Source organism: Ochotona princeps, chromosome 15 (assembly GCF_030435755.1).
Source record: "Ochotona princeps isolate mOchPri1 chromosome 15, mOchPri1.hap1, whole genome shotgun sequence".
NCBI classification, from domain to species: Eukaryota; Metazoa; Chordata; class Mammalia; order Lagomorpha; family Ochotonidae; genus Ochotona; species Ochotona princeps.
Window position 1 is genome coordinate 51,113,268 of NC_080846.1, and position 10,352 is coordinate 51,123,619.

A 10,352-nucleotide genomic window follows, 5' to 3' on the forward strand; every position below is an offset into this window, starting at 1 on the left:
GTTATTAATCAAGGTAACTAATTTTTTTCCCTTTGGTGCTTTAGGGAACAAAATGGAGCCTCCCTTAGGTGGTGGTCTCTCCACACTGGGAGCAAGAATTTCCCTAGGGCCTGAGGCCCTGCATGGCAGCTCTTAAAACAGGCCCAGCTGTGACCTGCAGCAGGAAGGAAGGCCGAGGTGCTGACCCTAGGTACAGCGTGGGTCTGGCTCTCCATCTTGGCTACCCACAGGAATCGCCTGGAGCCTTTTCTTCCTCTTTCTTTGTTTCTTCTCTCTCTCTCTTGAATTAAAAAAAATCATTTTATGATACAGTTCCATAGGCTCAAGGATTTCCCCTCCTGGCCCCCCTCACTGGTTTCCCTATATTATTACAATAGCATAGTCCCCCAGAAACAGTCACAAGTCCATCATTTTGCTATTTAAGTGTATCCTGACATTGTAGGTATGGACAATGGTGGAAGGTCCAGTATCCTCTTGTCAAGATACACGTAACAGTTTCATGGGGAGTCCTTCTTTCATTTGGGGATAGAGGTGATACTGCATTGTATATTCACATCTAGATATGATAGTCTCTGTTACACAGTTCCTCTAGTTGTCTGTGAACATGCATCTTTACCTATATATCTGTTGATCTTGTATTTTGTGTGAAGCTTGCCTAACATCAGAGAGAACATACGATATTTGTCCCTTTGGAATTGGCTTCTGTCACTGTCATAATGATCTCTAGTTGGGACCATTTTGTTGCAAATGGTAGCATGTCATTCTTTTTAATGGCTGAGTAGTATTTCCTGGAGTAGATGTACCACGGTTTCTTTATGCATTTGTCTTTTGATGGGGATCTGGGTTGCTTCCATGTCTTTGCTATTGTAGATTGTGCTGCTGCAAATATCGGAGTAGGGCACCTTCTCATATGCAGATTTCATTTCCTTTGGATATATTTTCAGAAGCTGTGTCATATGGTAGATCAACTTCCAGTTGTGTTAGCACTCTCCATACTGACTTCTATAGTGATTGTACCAGCCTACACTCCCACCAACAATGAGGAAGGGTGCCTTTCTCCCCACATCCATGCCAGCAGGTGTTGTTAGTAGAGTTCTAAGTGTGGGTCAATCTCACTGGAGTTAGGTGGAACCTCAATGTGGTTTTCATTTGTGTACCCATGCTAGCTAGGCAGCCTGAGAATTTTTCATATGCGTATTAGCCGTTTGAATTTGTTCTTCTGAAAAATGTCTCTTCATTTCCTTTGCCCATTTCTTTACCTCTTTCTGTTTCTAAGGTTTATTTATTTTTATTGGAAAGGCAGATTTACAGAGAGAAGGAGAAACAGAGAGAAAGATATTTTATGTGTTTGCTCACTCCCAAATGGCCACAACAACCTGAGCTGGGCCAATCAGAAGCTAGGAGCTGGGAGTTTCCTGTGGATCTTCCATGTGGGTACAGGTCCCAAGGTTTGGGCCATCCTCCACTGCCTTCCCAGGTCATAAAGAGGGAGCTAAATGGGAAGTAGAGCAGAGGGAACACGAACTGACTCCCATACAGGATCCCAATGCGTGCAGGCAGAGAATTAGCCTGTTGAGACACCATGCTGGTCACCGTTCCAGGCAGTTTAACTCAAAGAAAAGGGCTCTTGACCCTGGGAACCCAGAGAGGTGGTTTCCTGCTTTAAGCTTCCAGCTCTGTGACCTCAGACGAATCACATGCTTGCCGTGGGGCTTGGTGTCCAGCGGTCTGAGCCAGCGCCAGCCTCGCATACCTGCCGGGATTGCAGTGAGATCAAATGCATAAGCGCCCTGGGAACTGAGACCTGTCCTGCCAGTCCTGCCGGGTTTATCACATTAGGCACAGAGGCAGCTCGAGTTTCTCCCAGCAGCGTGACTCAGCCGCGCCAGGACGCTCAGGGTCTGCCAGGGACTCCCCGTTTGCAGGGTCACTCTCTTCTCCCGGGCGGTCAGCCCGCCGCTACCGGCCCTGCCAGCTGCGCCTTCGCTCTGTGTTTCGGGAGATCCGGGGAGCTGGATTCCTGCGGAGTGCATCATTCTGGTGGCCAGCTAAGGCGTGTGGGGCGCCAGAGGCTCAGCACACCTGCTGGGGGCACCTGTGGGATTTGGGAAAACACCTATGCTCTGGGGACCTTCAGAGTGTTTATGGAAATGGAGTTGAAAGAGGCCAGCACCACAGCACAGCATAGCACATAGAACTGCTGCTTGTGGTGCCAAGCACCTCACATGGGCACTGATTGAAAACCCTGGCTACTCCACTTCCGTTCCAGCTTCCAGTTAATGGTCTCTAACATTTTGCATGAACTTAAAACTTATATATATGCAGATATATATGCATATAAATATATATTTATATTGAATATAAATGTATATGTATGGCAGAAAGAGAGCTGATATTCACTGATTCATTACCTAAATGCCTATGCTGGTTGGGCCCTGGCTGGGCCAAAACCAGGGTCAAGGAACTCAGCCCAGGTCTCCATGTGGGTGGCAGGGACTCAAGCATTTGGGTCATCTTCCGTTATTCTCCCAAGCACATTAGCAAGAGGCTAGAGCATCAGGGACTGGAACAAGCCCTTTGATATAAGATGCTGGCACTACAAGTGGTGGCTTGCCCACTGTGCCACAATGCTGCTGCCCAAACCCATGCCCGGCTGACCTTTTACATGACTTAGACTTAGAGCTTGCTTTGTTCCCTTACCACTCTTTCTCTTTCATTATTTATTTGTTTATTTACCTTATTTGAAAGTTAGAGTTCTAGAGTGAGGAGAAACAGACATCTTCCATCTGCAGATTCACTCCCTCAAATGGCTGCAATGGATGGAGCTAGGTAGTCCAAAGCCAGGAGCTGGGAGCTTCCTCCTGATCTCCCAACGTGGGTGCAGGGCCCAAGCACTTGATCCATCCTTTGTTGTCTTTCTAGGCATATTAGCAGGGAACTGGATCAGAAGTGGAATAGCCAAGATTTGAACCATTACCCACATGGGATGGGCAATGCAGGTGGGGGGATTAATGTGCTACCCCACGGCATTGGCTCTGACACCCCCATGCTGATGTGGGCTTCCACTCAGTCCTCCAAGGGGACTTCCCTGCCACTTGCAGCTGTTTCCTCATAAAAGCGGGAGGTCTGTTCTCACAAGATCACCACATGCTGTCTTGTGTGTTCCTAGATTTCCCCCACTGTCTGTTTCCCTTGCCAGCTTTGTGCAGTCCCTAACATACTTCGCACTATTGGCTTATTTATCGTGTTCACTGGTCATGATCTGTCTCCTAGAAATTCCAGGATGACAGGGACGGAGTTTTTGCTTTTCTTCACCCATGTCCCCTGAGGGAGCTGGGCGTAGGGGCTGGCATACAGTAGGTGCTCAGTAAGCATTTACTGGAACAGTGAGAAAACTGAGTGTGTGAGGGTTGTGTGGGTAGCTCATTCTGATTCACTACATTTACACCCAGTGCCCAGCATGGGGTGTGAAATGAGAGGGCCATCCGGGGAGTGAACCAGTAGATGGATGGTTCCACCTTTCAAATAGATAATAAATAAATATGTATGTTTTAAAAGTTAAGTCAAAAGCATGACTAGTTTTAGATGTCCACTGTGTTTACCACTGGATGACTCATTTCCAATCAAAGCATGGAGTGGTGACATTTCACGTGACTGATGACACCCTATGCACCTACACAGATGCCAGCTCGGGGGCACCACGAGCCTGGATGGGAGCCTTGTGGGGTGGGGGTGAGGTCTTACTCTTCCCCATCGTCACGCTCATTTAGCCCTGATCAGATCTCTACTACTCAGACCAAGGGACCGTGGGTTTGGGGGACAGCTAGAGGAAGGAGCTGTGGGTGGGAAGCCTTGGGTGGTGAAGTGGGCCTGCAGAGTGGCAGGGCAGAGCTGGGTGTGTGCTCTTGTCCCACTTCCTCCCTCAGCTCAGATTCGTGCTGATGAGTGACAAGATCAGGACGATTCCATGAGTCTATGGTAGGGGCTCCCCTCCCACCCCGACCCCTGCCTGACCCATCAGATCTCTGCTTCCTCCTCTTTTGTTTGGGAAGTTTCCAAGAACCTCCCCTGCCAGCCCTCCTTGCCCACTGTACAACCCCATGAACTCCCTGGGATCCCCGGCAACTTTTGCCTGGTCAGAGATGGGGCTGGAGGGGCTCGGGGCATTTGCCCCCGGTATGAACACAGCCAAGAAAGATGTCAAGTGGTATCCAGGGGCCTCTCAACTTTTATTGACCTCTTACTTGCTCCCCCAAAGGGCATGCTGCTTGCGCTGCCTCAGCGCCTCAGCACTTTGGTGTCGTTGGTCTCAGACACCACCTTGCCGTCCACAATCCTGCGGGTGGTTGTCTTCTGGATGGTTTGCATGGAGTTACTGCTGTCCAGGGCATCGCTGAGGCTGTAACAACCCCCCAGCCCCAGTTAGAAGAAGGAGGAGGAGGAGGGACACACAGAAGGTGCAAGGAAGACTCCAGCCAAACTTCAAGGGGACCCTGAGTGCTCCTGGTGTCCACGTCTCCAGGGAGAGGATCCCTGTGACTGTCAGACCACCCCTACAGTTACTCAGTGGGCTGCAAGGAACAGCAGGACTGCAGCGGGGTCTGGGCTTGGGGGAGACCCCTGCTTGGGTCCGCTCACCTGAAGTCCTCCCCGTCCTCCAGCAGGCGGCGGTAGGTGGCGATTTCAGCCTCCAGTTTGACCTTGATGTTCAGCAGAGACTCGTACTCCTGGGCCTGGCGCTGCCCCTCTGCCCGGGTCTGTGCCAGCTCTGACTCCAGGTGTAGCAAGACCCCATTGAGCTGCTCCATCTGCATGGCGTAGCGGGCCTCCACATCCTGCAGGTTGCTCTCTAAGCTGGCCTTCTGCAGGTGCACAGGGATGGGAAGGGTGAGCCCCCAAAGCCAGGCCTGTCTGTCCCTCTCTCATGGAGCAGTCCCTCTGTGAGCAGCCCCCTGTGTGCCCGGTCTCAGGGAGGCTGAAGGAGCCATAGGCAATGTAAGGCAGAGGGAGCTCTTGGAGTGAAAAGGATTCATGGAGAGATGGGTTCTGGGCATGAGGCTGGGACTGAGGCAAAGGAGGCAGAGGGTTTGCGCACCAGGTTCTTCATGGACTCCAAGTCAATCTCCAAGGACTGGAAGGTGCGTCGCAGGTCTGTGAGTGTCAGCTCAGCTGCACTGACTTCAGCCGACTGCGAGGTGACGATGGTGGTGCTCTCCTCAATCTGTAGGACACGGCAGCTGTGTCAGGCCCTGCCCTGCCCCATCTGCCTCTCTGCCTCACACGTGTGCATGGGTGTGTGTCAGGGCAGAGGGCCCCTCCCCCTTGCGTACCTGCTGGGACCAGTACTTGTCCAGCTCCTCGCGGTTCTTCTGAGCCAGCTCGTCGTACTGGGCCCGGATGTCAGCCATGATCTTGCCAAGGTCCTGGGATTTGGGGGCGTCAACTTCCACCGTCAGCCCAGAACTGGCAATCTGGGCTTGCAGACCTTTGACCTCCTAAAGGAGATGGGGGACATGTTGGTGTTGGGGTGTGTGCTCAGAGCTCCAGCAAGGTCCTCCAACTGCCTGGTCCAGAAGGAGGTCCACAAGACCAGCAGGAGAAGCATAAGCTCAGGGCTTACACCCTGGGCAAAGTAGTTCTAGGCTTGCTATTTCAGATGTTGAAAATACCACCTGCCCTACCCCTCTGCTCATTGCCCCACAGGGGGCTTCACCCTGCCCTGCCTGCTGTGAACCTGTGCCTGGAAGCTCCTGCTTTCAGGCTGCCCAGCCAGCTCCACCTACTCTCCCTCCTCCATCCGGATTGCCTCCTCCATCACCAGGTTCACATCCTGACCTCCCTCTATTGCCATAAATTGCATCTGACCCATTCCCAGAGTTTGCTCTGAGCTAATGGTTCTAAACCTTGCAGAGCCATTGCCGCCCTCTGCCTGCTCCCTATCGCCTATACGCCCGCCTCCCTGTGGCCTCCTGGGCAGCCGCTGGCCGTTCCCGGGTCCAGCCAGTAGCCTGACTTGCCTCCTCGTGGTTCTTCTTCATGAAGAGCAACTCCTCCTTCAGAGCCTCGATTTCTGTCTCCAGCTGCAGCCTTGTGATGTTGGTGTCATCGATGACCTTGCGGAGCCCATGGATGTCACTTTCCACCGACTGGCGCATGGCCAGCTCCGTCTCATACCTTTGCGAGTGCAGGTGCTCAGAGGGGCCCACCCTCTACCTCCGATCCACCCACACCACCTCCCAGTGACCATGGCGGCAGCCTTGGGCCAGCTGCAAACCAGAATCGCAGTCAGTTGCCAGGTGGCAGTCAGTTCCCCCACCCCACCCCCCATTCCTGGCCTAGAGAGGAAGTATCCTTCAACTAGATTGCACAGGTGTTTGATAAGGAAAGGGGTGGAACCTCTCCCCCCCCCCCCCCAACAGCTCTACTCACAGCAGAACAAGAGCCCACTGTGAGCGTTAGCTCCACCCCCGGTCGCTTACTTGACTCTGAAGTCATCGGCAGCAAGGCGGGCATTGTCGATCTGTAGCACGATGCGGGCATTGTCCACAGAGCTGGCAAAAATCTGGGGAGATGGCCAGGAGAGAGAGAGAGGTTGCTCTGGGAATGGGTGCCAGTGGGGAAGGGGAGCTGCTATTCCTCTCAAGATAACTTTACCAGCCCCTCTCCAGGAAGGGGCTGCCCGCAAACACACACACCTGTGCACCAGTCCCTTCCTTCCTGTTCCCCTCCTTTCCTGGGCTCCCCAGTCTCTGCCCTTGGCTGCCCGGTCCGGAACAGCTGCTCCCGGGTCCTCTGTCTCTCTCTCCTGACCTTCCACTGGCACCTACGTGCCCCCAGCTCCCCAGGACTGGCCCCTCCCACAGGTAGGCCTTCTGTTTACTCCTGGATGACTCAGCCTTAGCCATATCCGTTTAACCCTCTAACTGTCCCTGCTGGGCCGCGGGCCAGAGGCTGGAATGGGGAGCGGCCCGAACCGCTTTTCAGGCTTTTTCTCACCATCACCATCTTCTAGGCTGCTCCCCCACTTCCTGCTATTTCCTGGATAACAGCCCTCCCCACCCATGCCCAGCGATGAGCCTTGCTGGGGGTGCTGGGACGGACTCCCTCCCGGGGATGACAAGGCGGCAAAACAGAACCGGGAGGAGTCTACCCACGCCATCCAGTTCACGGATCCCTGCTGGGGGTAGGGAGTGTAGCTGGAGGCTCCCCAACCCGTCTCCAGGCCGTACCTGAGCTCTCAGCTCCTCGATGGTCTTGAAGTAGTGTCCCCAGTCTCTGACTTTGGGGCCCTGCTTCTCCAAGTGTTCCCGGATCTTGCTTTCCAGCCGTCGGTTCTCTGTCTCCAGGCTCCTCACCTTGTCCAGGTAGGAGGCCAGGCGGTCGTTCAGATCTTGCATGGTCTCCTTCTCGCTCTGGATGCCCCCCATGGCTGTCAGGCCCCCGGCCACTCCCCCAGCCAGACCTCCGGACCCCCAGCCGCCCCGGTAGCTGGTGGAGCGGGACACGGAGATCCTGGAGCCCGAGCCCCCGGCGCCTGCATAGACGCTGGCCGCGCTGCTGACCGGCCGGACGCGCTGGCTGCCCAGGGACCTCGCGGAGCCCAGGGACCGGTAGTTGGTGGAGAAGGTGGTGGAGTGGGTGGTGAAGCTCATGCTGTCCGAGCAGGAAGGCAAAAGGCCAGGAGGACACTCAGGTGCGGACCGCGGGTCGACGGCGGCTCCAGTTATATCGCCGGGGGAGGGGTGGGGATCTCCCGGCTGGCCCCGCCCTCCGCCGCCGGGACCGCTTCAGAAGCCTGGGCCGCAGGTGGGCCTCGCCCAGACTTCAAGCTCAGGTTTCCCACCTTCCCAGGCCTCCCCCGCCACCTCCACCTTCCTTCCTGCCCCACCTTCCTCCCAGATCCCCCCCAGAAAGAGCTAACTGGGGTAGGCACAAGAATAGCAGGTGCAGTTAGCCATTCCCCCTCACCCCACTGTAGTTTCAGAGAGGAAATGGCATCATTCTGCTGCCCCCTCTCCTAAAAAGAGGAGGTGCTGGCAGGTGGAAAATTTGGGGACTCTGGCGCTGTGGGTCACTCTAGCTGTTACTCTCCAGCGCAAGTGTCCCACATTCTTAGGGGATCATTTTTTGGGGGGAGGGGTGTGGGAGGCATCTGAAGTTCCATGAGTCCTGGGGAAGAAAATTTTCCTCCCCCAGCCGAGGGGTTGGGGAGTGGAGGGGAGAAGAAAAGCAGTGTGCTCTCTTGGTGTGTGTTCTCATGCCGCCTGGGCCCAGTGGCACTGATGGGCCAGTGCACAAGCACACCCCACACCGGTGGGTTCAGACCCCTGGAGACCACCACAGTCTCTGAACCCCAGCCCTCCTTTCCTTCTTGCCCCCACCTCCTTCTCCCAGGACCCTTGATCTTGGTAGCACACTGATTTAGAATGGGGGACCCAGCCTCACTTCTACACACCTGTCTAACAGCATCAGTTACATCTCTGGGTAAACAGAGCCTTCATAAACTGAATACCTAATAGGCACCTACTGTACCCCGGACTTGGTTCTAGAAGCCAGGGGCAAAAAGCAGTGGACAAGAGACAGAGCCCTTCGGGAGAGTTGAGAGGGGTGTGTGTGTGTGTGTGTGTGTGTGTGACCCGAGAGGATGCAGAGGCACATGTAGCTGAGGGGTAGCCCCCCATTCTTCCTGCCCTGCCCCCCTCCACAGGGCTGTCTCCTCCAGGGGGGGAGGAAGAAGGGGAGAAGGCTGGGTAAGTGTGTCCCCCTGACCCTGGGTGATGACCACGGGGGCTGGATGCACAGGGGGGCCTCCCCGTGGCGTTGGGTCTCCCAGTCCGTCTGCACCAGCAGCTGGTTTTTCCAGCAGGGCCAGGGCCACGCTCTTTGCTCCGGAGTGAACAAGGACCCTATCGATCCTTATCCAGTGACCAGCTGAGTGACCCAAGAGGGGCAGGCCCAGAACCAAGGAAGGGGCCCCCAGCTAGGAAGGCACAGTGCAGACGGAGGTATTGACCCCAGATTGTTTTAGGCCTGCTACTTTAGGGGTGCAGGAAGGCCCCAGAGTCCTGGGTGTGCAGCGGAGGTGGGGAGAGGGGAGGAGGAGCAGGGCCTGCCTAAGGCCCTGAGGCAAATAGCATGCAAAACAGCTTACTAGCAGAGTGACGTGTGGCTGCTGGTGACCTGGAGAGCTTAGGGAGGTCGGGGGAAGGCGGGGTGGGCGGGTGTACCACACTGTCCTGGCTTTTGCTGCTCTTGCTAAGCTGAAACCTTGGGGACTTGGGCAAGGGCGTTCCCTGTAAATTTAAGCAAGGTGAACGCTAAAGCTGCCCACTCTGTCTTCCTGGGTGGCAATGGCCAGCGGAGCCATCCATTCTCTCTCACTCATTGTTTCCTGGCACAAAGCATTAAGGAGGGCTGAGTGAGGCTGGAGGGCAACTCAAACCAGGCTGCAGGCTAAATCAGGTCTCTAAGTTACTTAAAACCCCTGTGTGTGTGTGTGTGTGTGTGTGTGTGTAGGGGGGTTAGGAACGCCGGATTTGAATTCTCTAACAGACCCTGCTGGGACCCCTGCCCTACCGCCCCCTTGGGTGGGGGAGGGACTGCGCCGCCAGCTGCATGCACCTTATCGGTCGTGGATGCTTCCACAGCCGCATTCCTGACCTCTTGCGGCATCGCAGCAAACAACCAGCGCCAGCCGGCCCCCTCCCACAGGGTCCAGATTCCTCATTCCTCTGAGAGGGGTCCAAACCCCAAGGGACTCGGGCTCTGCCTGCTTGACCCGGGAAGAGCTCCGCCAGGGCCTGGAGGGGGGTGCATTCCCAACACCGAACGGGACGCAGGCTGGCGAGGCCCAGGGGAGCGGGGGACACGCAGCTCCGAGGACAAAGGGGCGAGCGGCAGGTGGGGGGTCCGGCTCCCCTCCGCCTCGCCCGGCATTCCGGCGTGTGGCCCCGGGAAGGGACTTGCTGGGCAGGTTTAGCTAGGAGATGACTCCGTGTGGGTTGGAACTTTCCCCGCCTCCCCTACTGAGCGCTGGCCAGGCCGAGGCAGGAGTCCTCCCGCGCTGCTTTATCGTGCATTCGGGGAAAATGTCACCCCGCCCGCAGGAGGAAGGTGTCAGGAGCAGCGGCCGGGGTGTGAGCGCTCGCACGACAGGGTGGTGGGGTCGGAAAAGGGGGGAGATGGCCATGCGGGTAGTCAGATGGAAACCCCTGTCCAGCCACCGTGCCCGCAGCTCCCCACAGGGATCCCCGGGCTTGGGGTTGCAGGGAGAACCGAGGAGCCGGGGAAGGCCGCTTGCAGAGCCAGGGAACAGGAATTGGGGACCCACTGGGACCTCCCCCCATGGCCTG

At 55.9% G+C, this 10,352-nt stretch overlaps 1 protein-coding gene across 1 annotated transcript; it reads right to left on the bottom strand.

Annotated features, from left to right (window-relative positions):
* Positions 1 to 4,210: 4,210 nt before the first annotated feature.
* KRT18 (keratin 18) lies at positions 4,211 to 7,746 on the bottom strand. The gene is made up of 7 exons (XM_004583190.3): positions 7,230 to 7,746; positions 6,480 to 6,562; positions 6,018 to 6,174; positions 5,331 to 5,495; positions 5,096 to 5,221; positions 4,639 to 4,862; positions 4,211 to 4,399 (listed from the first exon to the last, which is right to left on the bottom strand). Exons 1-7 carry the CDS (start codon positions 7,650 to 7,652, stop codon positions 4,279 to 4,281), a joined length of 1,299 nt encoding a protein of 432 aa, XP_004583247.1. The 5' UTR covers positions 7,653 to 7,746; the 3' UTR covers positions 4,211 to 4,278.
* Between the last annotated feature and the right edge of the window lie 2,606 nt (positions 7,747 to 10,352).